This window comes from Acanthochromis polyacanthus, chromosome 3, assembly GCF_021347895.1.
Source record: "Acanthochromis polyacanthus isolate Apoly-LR-REF ecotype Palm Island chromosome 3, KAUST_Apoly_ChrSc, whole genome shotgun sequence".
NCBI lineage: Eukaryota > Metazoa > Chordata > Actinopteri > Pomacentridae > Acanthochromis > Acanthochromis polyacanthus.
Window position 1 is genome coordinate 10,636,978 of NC_067115.1, and position 21,214 is coordinate 10,658,191.

The window sequence follows — 21,214 nt, forward strand, 5'->3', positions numbered from 1 at the left end:
ATGGTTGTGAGCTCTGGGTAGTGACAGAATGAGATCGTGGGTACAAATGGCCAAAATGAACTTCCTCCATAGGGTGACTGGGCTCAGCCTTAGATATAACGTGAGAAGCTCAGACATCTGGAGGGAGATTGAAGTAGAGCTGCTGCTCCTGCGCATCAAAAGGAGCCAGTTGAGGTGGTTTGGACATCTGATTCGGATGCTTCCGGGGAGACTTCCTTTGGAAGTTTTCCGAACACGTCTGCCTGGGAGGAGACGCTGAAATAGAACAAGAACTCGCTGGAGGGATTATATATCTCATCTGGCCTGGGAATGCCGCAGGATTGCCCAGGAAGAGCTGGAAATTTTTGCTGTAGGGATGGATGTCAGGAACGACCTGCTTCACCTGGGTTCCCAGTCAAGTCGGCCCTTTATTAAATAAGTGGAAAGACTGAAGGGAAGCTGAAAATCAGATGATTCCTTCTGGTTTTAGTGTCTGGCTCTGATGAATGGTGTAATTTTGGATTATTTTTCAAAATACTTTTTTGGAGGTCCAAAGGGTTAACTTGTGGTTCACACCCTCGTGGTTTCTGAAAATATTTATTTGAACTGGAGTAACAGCTCTTAAACATGACTCTTTTTTTTTTTTTTTTTTTGGATGTTTAAAGGGTTTCTGTGTCTGAGTGTCAGAAGGGAAACAAATAAATTGTGATTAGAAATGTCACCATCTGCTGGAGAAGAATAAGAAAAGCTGTTCAAATGCCATCAGTAAAAATTATTTTGTGCATACAATGTTTGAAAGTCGTGCATCGAAAACAGTCTCACAAGCAAACCAGGGAATTCAGGGAAACAATTATTACTGTTTCAGGGATATTCAAATGGTGTTTTATTTCAGAAGTTCATGGACACAGAGCCAGTTTACGTGGTCTTTACCCTCGGGGAGTTAAATCCAACAGTGCACTATATTTTGTCACCTTATAGCATGTTGTTTTTATGCTGAAAGAGCTTTATGTTGAGAAGTGAAATGTATAATGTCCCCCTTGGATAGTAAAAACAAGCATGCAATGTTCATATCCCATATCTTAAAACGGGATTTAGTGGCAGATGATTCTTTACACAACTAAGGATTGTCTTGGCATTGAAGCAATAGAGTCATCTTGTCAGCTTGTACCATGTCCAGCTCCCACTCCTAATTCACAGATTAATTAATTAATTTAATTTTTTGGTCTGCTTTCCCATCTCCTGTGACCACATGCCCTGCTGTAATGTGCTCCACCAATGTGTCCCATTATAGATATACTCATCATTTTCCTCAAGGTTTTTTTTTTTGTTTGTCAGTTTGTCTTGTGCCATCTTGCCAGTGTCCTAGCCCATTTCTTCATGTGATCTTTCCAGTGTTAACTGTTTTCCCTGGTTTGTGAGCTTTAGTTTTTTTCCATGCTTTGGTTATCGTTATGGATTTTTTAAAATCTTGTTTTTTCCAGTTCTCCAAGCTTTTGTTGTATCTGAAATATGTTTTATTGTTTTGAAGTCAGCTTGGATTAAAGTTTCTCTTTTTGTTCACTTTTTCTTCTGTTGACAGCATCTGCATTATGGGTCCTTTACTCGCCGTTTCTGAACTGACCAAAAGATGGACCCAGCAAACATTTTTGAGAATCATGACTCTGATTAGTTTATATGGGGAATGGAAAATGACGTTGCCTCCCTAAGGACCTGGTAATTGTCACAAAGTGTTGCTTTTGAAGGTGACCACTCCTCTGGAGAAGAGGAGATTGCATTCTTTACTGTGAACCCCTGTCATTTCTCTTTCCTCCAACAATTCAGAAATTTCTGTGTAGGAATGAACTAAACTGTTTAAAATTCTAATATTAAGGAAACTGAGCATCACCTGAGTGATAATTCCAGCATCCAAACTCGATCAATGACACCATTTCATCAGGACCAGTGTTGGAGAACACCTCACATCTGAAACACATCCATAAAAGACACTGAGAAACTTTTATCATAAGCATGTATGTCTTATTTTTCTTATTATGCTTGTATTCTTAGTTTGATTAGAAGCTTAGTTTCATGTATACTAAAATTCCACAATTTGTTTGCATGTTACCACTTTTTTATTACCTCTGGAGCCGTGTGAGATAAATATATCACATTTGATGTCATTTTAATCGCATGTTCAATGGTATTTCAGATTTTTAATCATAGTAGATATTTAAGTTGGATTTCACATTAAAGCAATGAAATTACATTTTAAAGGTATTTGGCCTCTGACCTTTCATGGACGGCAAAGCTCAAGATCAACCAGTGGGATGAACATACAATGTCAGCTATATACTGATTTGAATTGCCTCCAAAGAACTTAATGTAGACAATAAGACAATGCAATGCATGGAGGGTCTACCATTTTTCTATGGCTTTGTTTTTTCTTGTCTAACTTAAAGAAGTGTTCTTTCAACCATTTTGGGGGCTCTTTGCTCTTTGGTGATGAAGTTTTCAATTCCAAAGTATTTCTAAATTGATCACTGCTCTTCCTGTTGTGATGATCATAGCTAATTTGCTAACCTGTATTCTTTCATTCAGTCAGTTGTTTCTCATGTCATTGTTTTTATAGTTTCTATGTAGCAGTAATTTGTTAATAAATGTTGTGTGTGTATTAATCTGTATTTCTTTGTTTGGGAAATGAAGGTCAATGAGATCAGAATTTATGACTTCTGATCATAAGATTGACCAATACAAATAGATTTCATACATTTATGAATAATTAAATTGAAATATTCCTGATAAAGGTTTCTCGCATGGTTTAATTTAAAAAAATCTGAGTGGTGCCTGATTGTAAACAAGTCCAACATTTTAATCATAAAGTGTCTTTCAGATCCTGGCCATCAGATACCACCTCTGATCCTGCCAAGTAGTCTTGTTTTTGGAGAACCCACTGAGACATAAAGTCAACCCCAAAAGGACAGCAATAGGAGGTCTCTGTCAACCAGTCTTGCTTCTTGAAGGATTCCTCATCTGCTCCTGCAGCTGAGAGGGTCGCCAATGCCTCATCTGTACCTGCACCAGCCAACGTCAAGATACTGCTCCAGTCGGTCGATGTTACCCTAGCTGCAGTGTCTGTGCTCCCAGTTGGGCCCCGTTTGTTGTATCTGGCCCTGTCTCGTAGCTGCTGCTGGTCTCCAGAAGAGCTGCACTTTCAAATGAGTCAGTCAGCTTCAGTCAGAGTCTGCAGACATCACTCCAGCTCCAGAGTCTGCAAATGTCACCCTAGATCCAGTGTTAAATTCTGCAGATGTGGCTCCACCTCCAGGGTCAGTAGATGTTGCTCTAGATCCAGAAACAGTCTGTAGATGTCCCCCTGGTTCTAGAGTCTGCAGATGTCGCCCCAGCACCCTAACCCTCACCCCAGCTCCCACAGCTATTATCCACGTGACTTTTGCCTCCACCCCAAGCCACCGTTACACTCCCTGGTTTTTGTCTGCTTTTCTACTTGTGTGATTATCTGCTTAGACCTAATCTGCACCATCTATGTGTGACTATCCTCCCCTCTAGCATTCATATGTGCATTCTTTTCTTCGTGTTCTTTGCCAGTTTATCTTGTGCCATCTTGCCAGTGTCACAGCCTGTTTCTGGGTGTGATCTTCCAAGTGCTACATGTGTGCAAGGTTAGTGAGATTTGTATTTCTTTATTGATTGCTTTTATTTATTCATACTTTAGTTATACGTTTAGTTTTTGGGATTTACTTTTGCTCCTCATGCTTTAGTTTTATCCTGCTTGTGGCCTGTTGTTTTTTAAACAGCGTAGATTAAAGTTTGCCTTTCATTAATTTTTACTTCTGTTGACTGTCTGCATTTTGGGTCCTTTCCTCACTGTTTCTCTGATATCCTGATGCTGTTTTTCACGCTCCATTGTTCCTTTATCTTCTGTTTCTTTCCCTTAGATCATTCCGTCCCACACTTTCACTTGAACTCATTTTTCAGCTTCACAGTTTATTTACTTTTTCTGACTGCACATTCTTTCCTCCCACACAACACTTTGGATCAGTAATTCTAGGAAGGAGACAGGATATTTTTAATTTGGCTGCATGAGTATTCTGACCTTTTAGGCAGGGCAATGTGCTCTTTTCCAAGGAATGCTGTGGTAACCTGCACCATTTGGGTTTTATGTCCTGACTGGACATAGTTGGCAGATTTACAACATACAAATATGTCACAAGGAGTTAGCTGGAGTGATTAGTGAGTATCAAGTGTCTTATGTCTGAATGGCAGAATGCTGTCACTTTAATGGATTGGTATTGACATTAATGCTACGTATTCCATGCCTTTAGTGGCAAACAAGGCTATACACAGTTAAAAATTGCATTGGTGTTGAACACACAGAAATGAAACTGACAAAAGCCATTCTCTTTTTTGACTACCGAAGACTGAAGTGTTTCTAGTTCAAGTTCCAAGACTACTTTTGTCATTCCTTTTCATCCATTTACCCATTTTGTAATTTTCTATTTCTCAGACTTCATTGCTCTTTCATATTCTGTTATCCCATCCCTAACTTTCACAATAACTTCAGTTTGAACTTGTCACTCACTGCCTTTTCCAGCGTCTTTACAACCCGCAGTATGATTACTCTGAGCCTCACTGCACATGCTTTCTTCCGTCAGGGAACTTTGGACTGGGAGGTCTGGGGAGGAGACGGGGTGAGGTTCATTTGGCTTTGTGGTTATTGTGATTTTCAAGGCAGGACAATAACATCTTTTCTGAGAATGTTGAAGGAAGCATCTTCTGTGTTCTGACTGGATACATGGTTGGAACAAGACACACTTTAAAAGAATGCTCAAATGTCCAAGAAGATAAGCAGAGTTTCCAGACAGTCAGTGTCCACCTGCACTACCAGTCAAAAGTTTGGACACATCTTCTCATTCAGTATTTATTTGTATTGTTTTCTACATTGTATATAAGCCTTTTTTCTTACAACGTAATGCGATATGGATTCTTTTATAGTTTTGATTTCTTCCATATTAATCTACATTGTATAAAATAATTAAATAAAAGCCACTGAATGAGAAGGTGTGTCCAAGCTTTTAACTGGTAGTTTGTGTGTCAGCAACACCTACATCACCTTGAGTGTTCTTTCAAGGTGAAATGACAAATTCTGTCTGTAATCAAATTGGGCAAGACGGGAAAACACTGCAGCAAGTTAGCTTGAAGACATTTCAAGACAATAAAACGTAGTACCGGAAATCTTGACAAATTCGGTCTAAGAAAGACAGTTTGAGGGATTATGACACATCAAGACAGTCTTCAGAAAAACAAACAACCTACTCTGACACAAAAATGTCGATTATGTGCTAATACATATTTAAATAAAAGTGTTGGGCAGTAAATATGAGGAGAATGCTGGATTCAGTTCTGGGTGACAGCAATGAAATGGAAACGCATCCAGAAGGTCTATTCTACAATTTCGACAATTGCATTCATCAGACACTTTTATCCAAAGCGATGTACATCTGAGAGTAGATCCAACACAAACAAGGATCTAGTAATGAGAAAACAATCTGGATAAGTGTTATAAAACAAGTTCAAGTGTAACAATAGGACCTTGGTGTCAACAGGCAGTGTGGGCAGTAATCAGAGTTTTTTTCTTGTCTTTTGTCTGTCAAGTGCAAAGGTCTTCAGTGAAGAGCTGGATCTTTAGTTTTTTCTTAAAGACTGAGAGAGATTCTACAGATTGAACAGAGTTTGGTAACTTGTTCCACCACAGAGGGGAAGAGTCTAGTTATCAACTTTGGGCCCTGTTGTGGTGGTTGTATCAGGAGCTTTTGTTTGTGAAGTTGAAGGGCGTGTAGACCCGAATGACAGAGTTCATGTAGGAGGGAGATGTCTGTTTTCATTGTAGTTCTGATTATTCAGAGTTTTGAATTTTATATGGGAAGCAACTGGAAGCCAGTGAAGTGATCTGAACAGCGGGGTGATGTGCTGTTTTTGAACAGTTGAACACCAGACATGCTGCTGTATTCTGGATCATCTGCAGAGGTTTGGCCATACATGCGGGGAGGCCTTCTAGTAAGGAGTTACAGTAGTCGATGCGTGATATTACTGAAGCCTGTACCAGGAGTTGTGCTGCATGTTCAGACAGGAAGGAGCTGATCTTCCTGATGTTGTACAGGTTTTAATTCAGTTTGTATAGTTTGGTGTAAGTGGACAATTAAATAGATGTTATCAATTCAATAGGCTTGTACAAAGTAGGTGAACAGTTTCCTTCCTCATCAGTATTACATAAAGCATTTAGAGTCCTTACCCTCCCCTCCTCCAACCTAAGAGGTGAGAAAAACAGCTATCTATGATGTTGCCACACCTTTACTTGAACCTTGCAGTGTGTTCATTTTTGAGATTCATCAACACATTCTTTATTTCAGTATGTGTCATAGACCAATGCTACGATAAAGTGTGCTGCGTTGTTGAGGTGTAACCATGGATAAATGTAATTATGACTTTATTGATAGTCAAGTTTTTATGAGGGAAATCGTTAAATCAGCTTGCAGTTGTACTTGTCCACATCCGCGTCTCCACCCTCCAATACAGACAAAGTGCTGTATATATTCAGCTGTAAAGCAGTGGTGGGGACTGCAGGTTACACTTCTCTAAGAGCCACTCGAGTCATCACAGCTGGGAAACATTAAGGTATGATTGCATTTCAGAGTATAACTTTATTAATTTCAGTTAAAATCTTTTTTCTTCCACAATACTGATTGGACTTTTGGTTTCCCATCCAGCCTAATTAAGATGCTAGTTGTATTCCTTCACTTTTTCTTAATGATGAATTTGTTAAAACATAAAGATTTTGAGTCTACAATAAAAATGGCATTTTATGAGATGGTGCATTCTTCAGGGAAATGTAATCAGTATGTATTAAAAGTTTTCTTTTTTCACTTCAAGTTTTTGAAGTACATTTTAAAATGTGAGTAATTTACATTATCAGCTGACTAAAGACAAACATGTGATGTTACTATTAAATGTCTCTCTCTTTAATTTGTTTTTAGCTGCTGTTTTAATTGATAAATCATTGCTTTATAACTGTTGTCCATAATGGCTTTTTATGTGCTATTTACACAATTCACTGTCATTGACAAATAAGTGTCAACAGCGAGCCCGGTCTCACGGGGATTCGTGAAACTGTCACGTAAGTTTTAGTTTCGGTTTCGTGCGCACCAACACGATTTCGTCATGTTTTTCGTGCCGCTCACCACGAAATGCGCATCAATGTATTTTAAACGGCGGACTTTTCGTGCCACTCAGAACGTATTTCAAAATAATGTGTATATTATATTTTTAATGTAAAACCGTGGCGAATCCAACGCTATATTTTGCATGACATCGTCCCTAAACATAACCCTAACCATAACCTAACCATAAGCCGGTGGTACACTTACCAATTTGCATAGGAATTTCAAGAATGTCCGGCGGCCGGCGGCCGCAAACGCGATCACACAAGCAGTATACGCCGATGGACAGCTTAGATCGTCATGAATCCGCAGGTATAAACCACTTTCAGATGTGATTACCACAGCGAAAAACATTTTGTGGTGAGCGGCACGAAAAACATGACGAAATCGTGTTGGTGCGCACGAAACCGAAACTAAAACTTACGTGACAGTTTCACGAATCCCCGTGAGATCGAGCCAACAGCATATAAATGACCAGCCCGGTCTCACGGGGATTCGTGAAACTGTCACGTCAGTTTCACGTCATGTGATCCGGCCGCAGCAGCGGCCGGATCACATCTGAAAGTGGTTTATACCGGCGGATTCATGACGATTTAAGCTGTCCATCGGCGTTTGCGGCCGCCGCTGCGGCCAGATGTCTGGCAGCCGCAATGGCGGCGGCGGCGGCGGTGGCCGCAAACGCCGATGGACAGCTTAAATCGTCATGAATCCGCCGAATTTGCATAAGAATTTAAAGAATGTCCGCGCAGCGGCCACCGCAAACGCCGATGGACAGCTTAGATCGTCATGAATCCGCCGGTATAAACCACTTTCAGATGTGATTACCACAGCAGGTTTCGCTCGTGGTGAGCGGCACGAAAAACATGACGACATCGTGTTGGTGCGCACGAAACCGAAACAAAAACTGACGTGACAGTTTCACGAATCCCCGTGTCTGGGAGTGGCATAATAGCACAAAGTACAGTAACAGTTATAGTCTTCCTGGCCAACATTAAAAGAAGATAGATACTTACTTTATTAATCCAAAGGGAAATTTAAGAAATGGATTACCTCATTGTGTACCTTTTAACGAATCTGGTATGAACCCCAGTAGGCACAGTAGTGAGCTCAGAAGGAGCTGCTGCCCTATTACTAGACATTAGAAAGGGAAAGGAAAAGCTTGCAAATGATACTGTACTATATAGTGTTGGTAAAGTTTTGTTTTTATTCCCTCACCTTTTTCCTTCGTGATCATTTTTCATTGTTATTACTGATCTTATTCAGATGTATTTTTTGTATATCTTCCAGAAACATTTGCCAGTATATGAGGATACATAATTGGAAATAAACTGAACCAATTTGATTTTGCTGGATGTTATTTAATAGACGTGACAGCTAATAACATAAATGATGTCTTTTTTTTCTGCAGACTGACCATGACTCTGTTGCTGGGCATAGCCCTGCTGGCTGTGACTCTTTCAGGCCCCACTGTGGCCTTTGTCCCCATCGGGGGTGGGGCGTCCACGCATATCAGCATTACAGGGACAGCTTTACTGCAAAAAGTGACGGAGACCTGTCAGGCAGTGGCTGAAGCAGGTGGTTATGAGTTCAAACCCACGGTAAGGTGGAAGATAAAAAAAAATGTGCAAGGCAGTCCAAAATAGTGAACTATGACTTTTACCATGTCTAATACTCACTGACTTGTGTCCATTTTTTAAAAATACATTTGCGAGTTTTATGTCAGCCTGGATACATAGCCCTGAAATGATAATGAATAAATGTTTAACTTGTGGCAAATCAATTTAATTATATTTTAATTTCAGTAATAGTTGCACTGAAAGGCTCCATGGAACATAATTTTTTCATTTAGAGCTGGGACTTTAACTTGTTAATTTTCATTATTATTTGCAGAAAAAAAACACGTGTTAAAAAGTAACACATTTAATCACATCTTTCTCAGTTCCCTAATTACTGGCACACTGGTAACACTGATGCACACTCCAGATGCACACTTATGTTGAATATAATAGCTATAATTGCACTTTGACTTTGCAGTAATCTGTGAATGTAGTAAACAGATGAAAAATGCAGATAAATGTAAATGAAATAAACTTTTTTGTTTAAGTTCACGTTACATATCCTGTAATTAATTAGATACATTTTTTAATCACATTCCACCACTATTTTTTATTACTTTAATGTTTAAGTTGAGGTTTACAAGAAATATTTTAACTGTCACTTTAAGAGAAGACTCCTTTTAAAAAGCACTTTTTTGTTTAACGTGTTTACAAACCAAATATTGCATTTTTGTTCATATAGCAATATTTTTGAAATAAAAGTGCAGAACACACTGCTTTTAAATTCATTATTTAATTTTGTGCATAGCAATTTGATTAATCCTGATTAATTGAAACAAATCATGTGTTTAATAGCGATTTAAAAATTGTGTCCCACCACTAGTTCCATTGGTAAAGCAAACAGTCTTTTGTGGACACCTACTCTTGTTCAGATCATACACTTTCGTACTACCGGTCTTGTCGGTTACTATAATTGTGAATTCTCATCTTTTACCTCCAGGGTTCCTCTCCTGAGGAGCTGGTCCAGGCCTGTCTTGGTCCCACAGCAACAGGAGATGTGTCTGGTGCCAAGTTTATCTCTGCTCTTCAAGAGATCTACATGCAGAATGGACTGGTCGACCGTGACTTTGTCAACAGGTAAAAATTGTAGTTTTCCATATCGGTTGGACTCTACTTTGCCTTCAGAACTACCTTCATTCTTGGTTGCACATAGATCCCCAGCAAGGTCCTGGAAACATTTTTCAGACATTTTGGTCAATATTGACATATTAGCATCACTTAGTTGCTACAGATTTATTGTCCATAATGTAAATCTCCCATTCCACGGCATCCCAAAGTTGCTCTACTGGATTGAGATCTGGTGACTGTGGATGTTTTGCAGTACAGTGAACTCATTGTTATGTTCAAGAACCCCATCTGATATGATTTGAGCTTTATGACGTGGTGCCTTATCCTTATAGAACTATCCAGTGGAAGATGGGTTCAGCATGATCATGAAGGGATGTACATTATCATCAATAAAATGTCAAAATGCCTTGAGTGTCTGGAATATGATTGGCTGATTATACATTTGAGTTAACAAGCTGTTGAACAGATGTAGCTAAAAAAAGTGTCCAGTGAGTGTATATATGTATGTGTGATAAAGCTATATGATTTGCTGTTACGTGTGAAATGTTCTTTCAGTGCCCCACATCACTTTAACTCTGAGGCCTTCCTGGAGGGACGCAGTCTAATCACAGAGGGCACGGCAGCCATAAAGGCTAACATTCGTGAGGAGAACTTTCAGGCTGCCAGGGAGACTCTTGGTAGAGTCCTCCATACACTACAGGTGAGAAAAGCGGGAGAAACAAGTGGAGTTAGAAAAGACAGAATGATGAAGGTTAAGATATGTACAAGGAAGATTTGCATAACGTGTTTCCATACGCTGTCAGGACTTCTACAGCCACAGTAACTGGGTGGAGCTGGACAACACAGAGCCATATATCAACCTTATACGGCCAGACCTTCCCATGGAAAACTTGGCAGGTAAGTGTGTGTCATTGCCATCCACGAAGGAGGCCAAAGATACACATTGTATATCTCTGTGGGTTGGGTGAAGTGTGATAAAGTAGACAACGCTATCTTGGAACTTATCTATAGATCAAAGAGCAGAGATTGTGTTATGCTATGTGCATGGATTCTGATTAATTAGTGGATGTGAAGTATTTCCAATTAATTGCTCTGATGTATGAATCTAATCACTGATGTAAACGAAGAACAAAATGAAGCAAGAAACTCAGAGGAATCTTTCAAAGGCTGTTCCTAGTTTTGCAGGTTGTTACATTTATTTTACAGTTGTTTGTCTTTTACTTGTCTAGATAAGGATATGGAAACCTGCAGTGACTGTGCCAGTGGAACATGTCCTAATCCAATCCTCCCCAACATCCTGAAAGATAAGAAACTCACATCAGGCTACATGGGAATCTTCTCTTCTGACAAACCTAAAGGTAACTTATGTAATAATCTGGCCTCTTTGATATAAAAACAGGTGAATTTCAATAATGAAGCCAACAGCTAGTGTGGATAAAATGACTTAACAGGCTATATTACTGAAACCAGGTTAAAAACTGGTGGTCAGTCTTGTTTTTGACTACAAAAAATCATTAGGATTTATGGTTTGGAACTGAATTTTGCAAATACATTCTCTTCTGTTGAAATGTGTCTGCATTTTTAGAGTAATTTATTATGGTGACAATATAATGTGTCACTCAATAGACTTGAGAGATGCTGTAGGTGAGACTGGTTTTCCTTTGTTTTCAGTCTGTATAGCAGCCACCTGTCATCTGGCTGTAGCTTTATATTTATTAGACCAATATGAGAAAGCGTCAGTTTTCCCATCTGATTCTCAGCAACTGCTGTAGATAGCAGTATGAAACCCAGTTTGATCTCTTTTGCCAGGTAAATGCAGCCACGGAGGTGCGTCTGACCTCACTAGCACAGCAGTTCCTCGAGGAGGTATCAGCAAAGATGAACGTCGCTCAGACAACGTGGCCCTCCACAATGCTGCTGTGAATGTAGCCACAGCTGCCAGCCTGGAGCTGCTGCAAGACATCCGCTTAGCTGCAGGGGATAACGGCTTTCTGAGGTACGATGGCCAGATGTGAAAGTACATCTCTACCTTGTGCATGAGGAAATATTCTGAAAGTTCTACTGGAGAGTGAAAAATAAACACCTTGTGCTTTTTCACAGAATGATGGGAATTGCTCGCTCTTCTGTTGTGTGCTTTGTTATTGACACCACCGGTAGTATGAGTGATGACATCGATGAAGCCAGGGCGGTTGTTTATGAACTCATTGACAGCAAAAAAGGAACACAAGACGAACCCTCCGAATACATCCTGGTGCCCTTCAATGACCCCAGTATGATTTCTTCCATTTCTTCTTACTGATCATGTTAGGAGACCGTATTTGGTATGAGATTGATGTTTGATGGTTTACTATTTCAAGATGTAATGCCAAAGAACTAATTGTGTTGCATAAGAGGTCACTTCAAAATGTTCTATGCCTCACCAAAAAACAAGGAATGTAACTCCAGTTTTGGGGCATAACTGTATACTATAAAGCCTTATATCACCATCCACAAAAACTTAAATGTTTGAAGCAATCAAATAAAAAACTGAGCAGAAAGCTTTGAGCTGACATGCTGTTGCTCCGTAACAATGTGTCCGTCCACACAGTGTCATTCTGTTTCGTAAAGTGACATCCTCCTTGCTTAGTCGCCATTTTCAAAGTGATGATGAAGTCATCTATACTGTTGAGTATCTGGAGGCTCAAGATGTGATATTCCCCAGGAAGGGGTTAGTGAAGTTTGAACATCAGTGGAGCAATTACATTTAAGTTAAAAGAATCTATGGTGAAAAATAATGCAAGAACAATCTTCTCCTGTTACATTTCCTGTTTAGACTAAGACATTTTTGAATTATCTTCATACACTAAATATACACATGAAATGAATAATTAGTCTGAAATGCTTTCTCGGCATTTAGCTCCTTTTTGTGCTTACATGTAGGTTTTGGACCTATGATTAGGACAACAGACCCCGACGAGATGAAAAGTGAGATCTCTAAGCTTACAGCATCTGGTGGTGGTGATCCCCCTGAGATGTGCCTGTCAGGACTTCAGGTACTACAATGACTTATGAGACCTTGAAATTGTAACTATGATTGTTTTTTTGTTTTTTATGGATCCTTAAAAGATTGTAATCTTCTCTTTATCCAGCTGGCTCTGACTGGTGCCCCTCCCTCATCCCACATCTATGTTTTCACTGATGCAACAGCCAAAGATATCAGTCTAAAGGACACTATTGTTGCTCTCATCAGAAGCACCAAGTCAACGGTAAATGCTGATGATCCACGACTGTTGATTTTCACATTCTCACTTAACTTCGGTGTTGAGATTAGTGGTAAAAACTCTCCATTAACTGATCCTGACAGGTGTCATTCTTTATGACTAGAGCCGGCAGCAGGCGCCGCCGTTCTGTTCGAGCTGCATCATTTAATGACTACAAAGATTTAGCTCTTGTCTCTGGAGGCCAGGCCATCCAGGTATCCAAGGGACAGCTGCCTCAGGCCACAGATGTTATCCTCGACACCTCAACCTCAGCTCTGGTAAGATTTTTCATGTCCAAAAGTATGTTTTATTTGAAGCATGTACCAGGCCTCAAATTAGTTAATGCATTTTTCTCTTTGTTCGTTTTCCTCAGGTGACGGTTCTTCAGCGAGCAAGGAATCCTGGAAAGCAAGAGATATTCCCCTTCACATTAGATCAATCTTTGAAAAACATTACCATCTACATCACAGGAACATCCATTTCTTTCACACTGACCAACCCTGCCGGTAAAATCCCAATGTAGTGCAGTTAAGACTTGTTTAGTGCCTGTTTTTCTTGTTGAGGACATCATTGTGATGACTGAGGACTCATGAAAAAACCTTCCAGGTATGACCCAGAATCAGGACGAGGCCAATGGTCACCTTGCGAACATCCAGACAGTGGGCAATCTAAGGAGAATTCAACTTACCTCTGAGAAACACACTGGAGGATGGAAGATCCAAATCAACTCCAACGAACCATACACACTCAAAGTCACAGGTCAGACATTGTATGTTTTTTCATTACATAGAGAGTGCTCTTTGGTTGCAAGTGTCAGAACACTCCTACAAAATGCTGGTGCACTATCAAGGTCAATGAATTTTTATTGCCTATCTGTACTCATTTTAATTGTTTATGTTTTCAGGCCAGAGTACAATTGCCTTCATCTATAACTTTGTGGAAAGCTTCAAGGGACCCCACCCAGGTTATGCAGTACTCAGTGGGCGTCCACAAGCAGGTATGGGAACTGCAATAAAGCAGTTTTATTGTTTCACAAAAGTATCACAGGTGTAGTCATCATCAATCATAAAAGTGAGGGTAGGGTTGTGATTAAGTCCTTTGGGATGTTTGCCAATAGGGATTTGTATTTTTTAATTTTAAATTTGAATTCAAACAGTTATGGAGTAGGGTTGACAATATTACACAAACAGTAAGTTGTAGTAGTTGTGAAAGTCTAGGTAATTGCTGTTCATGTGTATGTTACGACAGCTGTCCTTTTTGTACCGTTCATGTGCTACACAGCATGTTAGGTTAGCAACAATCCTGAAAGTAATTAGGTCTCTGATTTGCTTGGATGACTTGTGGCGTGAGAAATCAGAAATCATGTGAAAACACATAAATGACTTATTTGCTTCATAATTGTTTCATTCATACAGAGATCATCTTTAAAGGTGCTGTAGGTATTTACACATTACCAACTGATCATTAAGTTTTCTTCTTGTTCCTCTTCCTACCTTCTTTGTTTCCTTAATGTGGAAACCCAGGTCAGCCAGCCTCCCTGATGCTCTCAGTAATGGGTAGGAAAGGTCCATCTTCATTGAGTATTGGAGAGGTCGGCCTCGTGATGGTGTCCGGTCCTGAAGCTGTTACCAGTGGCACAATGACTGACATGGGCAACGGAGACATCCTGGTGACTGTCAGCACAGTACCTGAGGGGGAATTTGTGGTCATTCTGACAGGAACTGACAAAGTGTCCAACAGCTATTTTCAGAGGCAGTCAACCACCCAGATGTCCGTCTCTAAAGTGAACATTCAGGTCCGTCTTTTTGCTTCCTCCTCGCAGACTTTATACTCATCCACACAGCTTTTGTTTGACTGTAGAGAGATCTAGATGAATTCCACTGAATTGTATTTAGTGTGATTTTACAGCATATGTCATCTAAAAGCACTTCACACAGTAAGGTGAAGACCTTACAAAAGTTAAACAGAGAACCCAACAATCCAAAGTTTCCTTTGGATTCCCTTTGAACCAAAATCCTTCCCTTTACCAGTAAGAACAAAAGGAAAAAAAAAAGGAAGAAAAAAACTCAGTACTAGGTTTCGAGAGTGGCCATCTGCCTCGACCTTTTGGGGTGAGGGTGATGAAACAGATGGAGAAGGAATAAACAATTCCTATTTATTAAAGATGTAATAAACTTACAAATGCAAGAACACTGAACTGTTTCAGAGTATAAGAATGGTATCAGTCTTCTTTACCTGTTTCTCCTCCTTGTCTCTCCTAGACGGTGGTTGACAGCAGCTTGGAGCCAGGAAAAGCCTTCAAGCTCCCCTTTAGTGTGATGACCCAGGGATCAGGTGGTTCATACTCCATCAGCGCCAGAAATGACAGAAACTTCTCCATGTCTTACCCAGACAGGTGAGAGGAAGCAGCTATAAACGATTCCCTAGGTTCGCGTTACCAAAGGCAGAGTTTCACATTTGGGAAGATGCGTTGCTTAGATTTCTCATGAGAAGTTAGAAGAGAAGATTGATCCCAGTTTCATGTCTGTGCAGCAGGTTGGTTTTTTAGGCACAAATCAGGCTTAGTTTCAGTCTAATGGTAACATAATCTGTCACCTACTGTGAAGTTGTATCTCGTTTCTTCAACCTACACAAAAACTGAAAGGTAATACAATTAACAGACTCTCTTTGCTCTGAGCATTTGACAAAACTAAATATTTCAGAAAGGCACTGGTGGCCGAGGAAAAAATCTGGCACATGGGCCTCTGATAAACAGTAATAAGTCTTTTTCTACATTTACGTTTTTCAAGATTCAACCAACAAGGTGTGACATGTTAATAAGTGACCTCTCAATAAAGGGATAATTCTTTCTCTTTTTTAATCAAGATACATGTTAGTGAGATAAGCAGCCATTATAAATGCCATATAGCTGTAGAATCGGTATTGAACAAGCATATTTCCCAGTACTCATCATATTTGCTTGAAGCTTGGGGCAAAGTCACATCAGGGAAGGTGTAGCATGTGCAACCCCACCTGCTAGTTGGAGTAAAGGTTAGTGTGAGTAATGCTTGTTACTACTCCACCCAAAGGCAGTCATCAAACTACAGGGCATCCAGGTGGAGATTGACCTCTCTTATGTACTATTCGCATGGGATTAGTACTACCTGGGGACCTCTGGTAGTTTGTAAGTTACCCCAGGATGTCTGTGTTTCTTTAAGTGCACGGGATATCCACGGGATAAGCGAAGTCTGTATTTTACTCGAATTTACTGACATTACAGCCCGGATATGATGCCAAATCTGTGCAGGTCGCAACATACGCTGTTGTCACGTCCATCATAAACATGATGTCCATGTGCAAAGTGGCTGGCTGCTACTCGCAAAAAAACACACCGGTAAAGACACAGGTTGTGCGAATAAACACTAAAAACATTAAAAGCCTATGTTGTAACAACACTATTGTTATAGGGTCACGTTCAGTTTTGACAGAAAAACCACTTGGTTAGGTTCATGGAAAACTTGTATTTCACGTTAAAATGACCACTTTTAGCGTGCTATGTAGTCGTCATGGCAACAGTAAATATGTCAAAGCAACAATGTGACTTTTGAACAGCAGGCAGCGTTGTCGGGATAACGGGCCGTCAGGGCATTTGGATTCAGCCTGTTGAAAGATATGCTCAACACATGCTGCTACGCATGTCATCCATCTCAATATCCTCCCAAATTTACCTCTTCTTGTTGATTTAATTTCGCCGTTTCTGTGAGTGGTCCATAGGCCTGTTGTGTATCGGCCTACTCCTGCATTTGCACCTAAAATGCTGTCAATTTCCACCGCAGCCTCCACAACTCAACCAAGAAAGATGTAGAAAATAATGCGCAGTAAAGAAAAACAAATAAAATACCCCCCAATCACCAAGATGCAGATTCGCACGGGACTAGTATTATCCCAGGACGTCGGTGTTTGGCGAAATATAGTAGGTAATTTGCAGGGGAATTATTACTTCACAAATTACCAACATGGCGCATTCGCACAGGATTAAGGTCACTGACCTCCTCTGCAGTTATTACAAATCACCAGAGGTCCCCAGTAATACTAATCCTGTGCGAATAGGGCTTTAGTCTCACACAGCCAGACTTATCGCCACAGTGCTGTGGAGAATGCTCTTGTAACACTTTATTATTCTACTACTGAAGAAAAACATTGTGGCTTGTTTGCATTTCTTTAAACCAATCATAACTGTCTTGGGTGATGCTTAGCCCAGGATGCAGGGATGGTGCCACTGCAAAATACAGTTGACAGTAACTTGTTTTGGTGAAACATTTGTATGAAAAGAGGTGGTCACTGTGAATAAAATGGCTAAATCACCAAAAGAACCAAGCACACCGGCTTTATTTCACAATCTAAATCTTGGGCAGAACTTCAGTTGTTTCGCATAATCAAAGGGATTTTGAGATGGAGAAGGAAGGAGCAGAAAGTTGTGTAAGTTGCAAAAATTGGAGGTTTATATCTGAAGTTTGCATTCAGTGAGTCATACAAGGCTTATTAAGACATGAGCTACCATAAAACATGGTTTTGACAGTTTGGTATGCTTTTATGGTCTATTTTATTTCAAGCTATCATATTTATCATGGATCTTGCATAAAATCAGGCATTTACTAACACATGATTCAAGCACAAAGGTAATCAATCTTTGATTCACTTTAATAAAGGTCATGCATGTTATTTTTGCCATCACCATCAAATCATAGCAACACAATACCATAAACTTATTTAATAATAATTATTACTAAATTACCTCAATTTTCTGAAAAAATAAATAAATTTTTGATGCCAGCTGTTTTAAACCAGAAAACCAAAGCTAACCCTCTGTGGTCCTGAAAGCAGGCTGAAGCATGGCTGCTTTTCACCTACACACCCTTTCCAAAAAATTAGAATACGATGGAAAAGTTTATTTCCATAATTCCATTCAAAAAGTTTAACTGTCACAGATTATCGATTCAGGGCCCACAATTCAAACAATTTCAAGTATTTGTTTATTTGTACATAATTTGGGCTTCCAGCTCATAAAATCCACGAAAACAGGAATTCAAAAAATTAGAATAGTGTGAGGAAATCACCATTTTCTTCTCAGTTTATGCAGGAACAAACAAAATATGGTACTTTCAAAATGATATGTCAATCTTCAATATTTAGTTGGGAATCCCTTTGCCTTAATCACTGCCTCGTTGCGCCGTGGCATTGAGGCAATTAACCTGTGGCATTGCCTGGGAGTTATGAAAGCCCAGATTTCCTTGATGCTTGCTGTCAGCTCTTTGTTTTTGGGTCTGGTGCCCCTCACTTTCCTCTTGATAATACCCCATAGATTCTCAATGGGGTTTAGGTCTGGCGAGTTGGCTGGCCAGTCGAGCACTGTGACGGGCATGTAACCAGGTTTTGGTGCTTCTGGCGGTATGGGCAGGGGCCAGGTCCTGCTGGAAGATGAAATCTGCATCTCCATACAGATCCTCAACAGAAGGAATCATGAAGTCCTCTAAAACATTCTGGTAGACTGTTGCAGTGACCTTGGAATTAAGAACGCAGAGTTTACCAACACCTGCACTGGACATTGCACCCCAAATAAATAAACTTTTCCATTGTATTCTAATTTTTTGGAAAGGGTCTGTATTTGCTCTTATATTCTTATTCTCATTAGTAAATGGTGCATTTGTCATTTTTGACCATGACAATGCAAAAAAAAGAGAGCCCCTGAAGTTACTCAACCTCAGTTGCTACATCTTTAAAATTCCATTATAAGTCTAGTTTATGTAACTTTAAACGGTGTTTTTCTCCTCTTGTGGCAGCCTCACCTTGACAACTGGAGAGTACACTAATGCTATGCTGACTATTACACCACCTGCCAGCACACTGTCAGGCACCGATGCCACTCTGACTATTGAAGCCAAGTCATCCAAAGGTGCTGACTCCAATTATGCCGTTCTGAGACTGTCTGTTGTCACCAAGGTAATTATACGTATCTTTAATTACACCTAGTTGGATGTGACTAAATAGAGAGCTTTGGAATGAAGCCACAAAGACTGTGATGAGTGCACATGTATTACTATGTTGATATTTTTTGTCACAGATTTCCCCATGTTTGTTCTTTTCTTTGTCCAGATTACAGATTTTACTCCGCCATTGTGTGAGTTGGTTACAGTGCTGACTGATGACTGCCCTCGCGATATGTCCCAGTGCGAACCTTTCCAGTGGCAGCTCTCAGCTAATCTCACAGATGGAAATGGAACTGGGATTGACAGCATTACGCTGCGTCAGGGTGAAGGAACCTTGTCATACACCCCACTGAGCACTCCTATCATCCAGGCGGAATACAACTCTTCCTGCTGCTCGCAGGTTGTTGAGTTCGTAGCTGTTGATAAAGTTGGCAACGTAGGCAGATGCTACTATAAAATTGATCGCTCAGCTGGTCCTCCTGCTCTGACGTTGTTGCTGCCGCTGTGGCTGTGCCTGCTGGTATCTGTCTTCATAGTGAGGCCTTAAAGAGCGTCACTTGGATTGTGCTGTACGTTATGTCTCTGTATCTATGGTAAATTATTCAAAACAATGTGCCTCTTTGTTATGCTCAATGAATGATGAATGCATACCTGTCTAAATTTTAAAAAAGCCACTTGTATTGGATGAGTGATCTTTTTTTCTAGCGTTTCCCACACATCTCAGTTGTGCACACAAAAATAATCTGGTTTGGATACTCTTTGGTTGCCTGCTAATCAGTGGGAGCAGAAATCCAAATTTAATCCTTAAAATGCAAACTACAAGTCGTGTTTTCATGGGAGCTCAAGAACACAAAGTAGTTTTGGTCCATTTTATGTCTGTCACATTTTATTGACTTTGTTCTGATGTTTCACAATATAAAGTCCTGCAATGCTACTGAAACAACACAAGGAAAAGAACTCAAAATTGTTATTTTTGCATTATGGCACAATTGTAATACCATAAAAAGTGAATTTCCTTTATTAAAAAACAAACAAAACTGCACCTGTTACCACCAAAGGAAAAAATTGTCTCTTCCAACTACAATATGCTTCATTTCTTAATTTGATTAGATGTTTGTCTTCAATCTAACCTGGGTAAATGGTCTGCAGTTTTGCTCAGCTCAGCAAAATATATATATTTTTTTTCCTGTATTGCATCTCCCAGCTGATTCCCTAATGTTGTCTCAGTTTTGATGAAATATCATTTTAAGCTTAGATTTGAGAAGTTCTCCAATGACATGCAAGTCATAAGTAGTTCACAAACCGCTACAAAGTTGAAAGTTGTGTGTGTCTTGTCTTTGCAATATATTGTTTTGCTTAATGGCATGATTTTTGGCGATTTTATACACGACAATATGGCTTTCAAACTCACTGGCAAGTTATAGGATTTATGTGGTTAACCTGTAGTTCACACTTTGGATCATCTGGTTTCTGAAATCCAAGAATATTCAAAGGAAACTGACCGGTACTTTCAATTGGTATATGAATATTAAGTCAATCATACCTTACCAATTTAGACAACCTGAGAGAAGTAGATGTAGGAGAATACAGTCAGACATAATTCTGTTGCTATAAATGTAACCATTAAATTAGAAGGATGTTGACAGACTCACAGTGGACATGTCATTCACAGCAGTTCTTACAGAGACCAGAGCTTTGGAAAACTATATATCCATGTATACTGACAGTCAATAGAAACTTTGAGGTAGAAATGTACGCAGAATTCTACTTGTAGGGGGGTTGTAATTATTCATTGTGGATTTACTGATGATCTAGTGCCCTGGTAGTTGAGATAATGAGTTGTCATTTTGTCATGATTCATTGCACATGGGTTGGTCACTTTGCAAAAGTGAACCAAATACACACCAAGCAATACTCAGTGAGTATCTGCACAATTTAAGAATGGGTTTTGAAGGCCTTTATAAAGGCCACCATTGTTAGTCCAGTGAACAGCATCATGCCGCGTCTATCACATGAACGTCTCCGGGCACTGGGTATGGTGGAGGCTGCTTTGAGCTACAGTGATGTAGCCAGGCGTATGGGCTGTTCCCAACCCACAATCAGAAGCCTGGTCCAAAGCATGCGCCGACGGA

At 39.9% G+C, this 21,214-nt stretch overlaps 1 protein-coding gene across 1 annotated transcript; it reads left to right on the forward strand.

The window, feature by feature from the left end:
* The first annotated feature begins 8,091 nt into the window (after positions 1–8,091).
* Positions 8,092–20,126, forward strand: vwa11 (von Willebrand factor A domain containing 11). The gene is made up of 17 exons (XM_022197512.2): positions 8,092–8,791; positions 9,750–9,886; positions 10,433–10,577; positions 10,681–10,774; positions 11,107–11,235; positions 11,687–11,873; positions 11,978–12,147; positions 12,797–12,909; positions 13,006–13,122; positions 13,221–13,394; positions 13,490–13,622; positions 13,723–13,875; positions 14,021–14,113; positions 14,640–14,911; positions 15,378–15,511; positions 18,936–19,095; positions 19,249–20,126. Exons 1-17 carry the CDS (start codon positions 8,609–8,611, stop codon positions 19,627–19,629), a joined length of 2,775 nt encoding a protein of 924 aa, XP_022053204.2. The 5' UTR covers positions 8,092–8,608; the 3' UTR covers positions 19,630–20,126.
* Positions 20,127–21,214: the final 1,088 nt, after the last annotated feature.

Coding starts and splice junctions, on each gene's coding strand:
- vwa11 (XM_022197512.2), top strand. CDS start 8,609: ATGACTCTGTTGCTGGGCATAGCCCTGCTGGCTGTGACTCTTTCAGGC. Junction 8,792..9,749: donor GTTATGAGTTCAAACCCACG/GTAAGGTGGAAG, acceptor TTTTACCTCCAG/GGTTCCTCTCCTGAGGAGCT. Junction 11,874..11,977: donor GGGGATAACGGCTTTCTGAG/GTACGATGGCCA, acceptor GCTTTTTCACAG/AATGATGGGAATTGCTCGCT.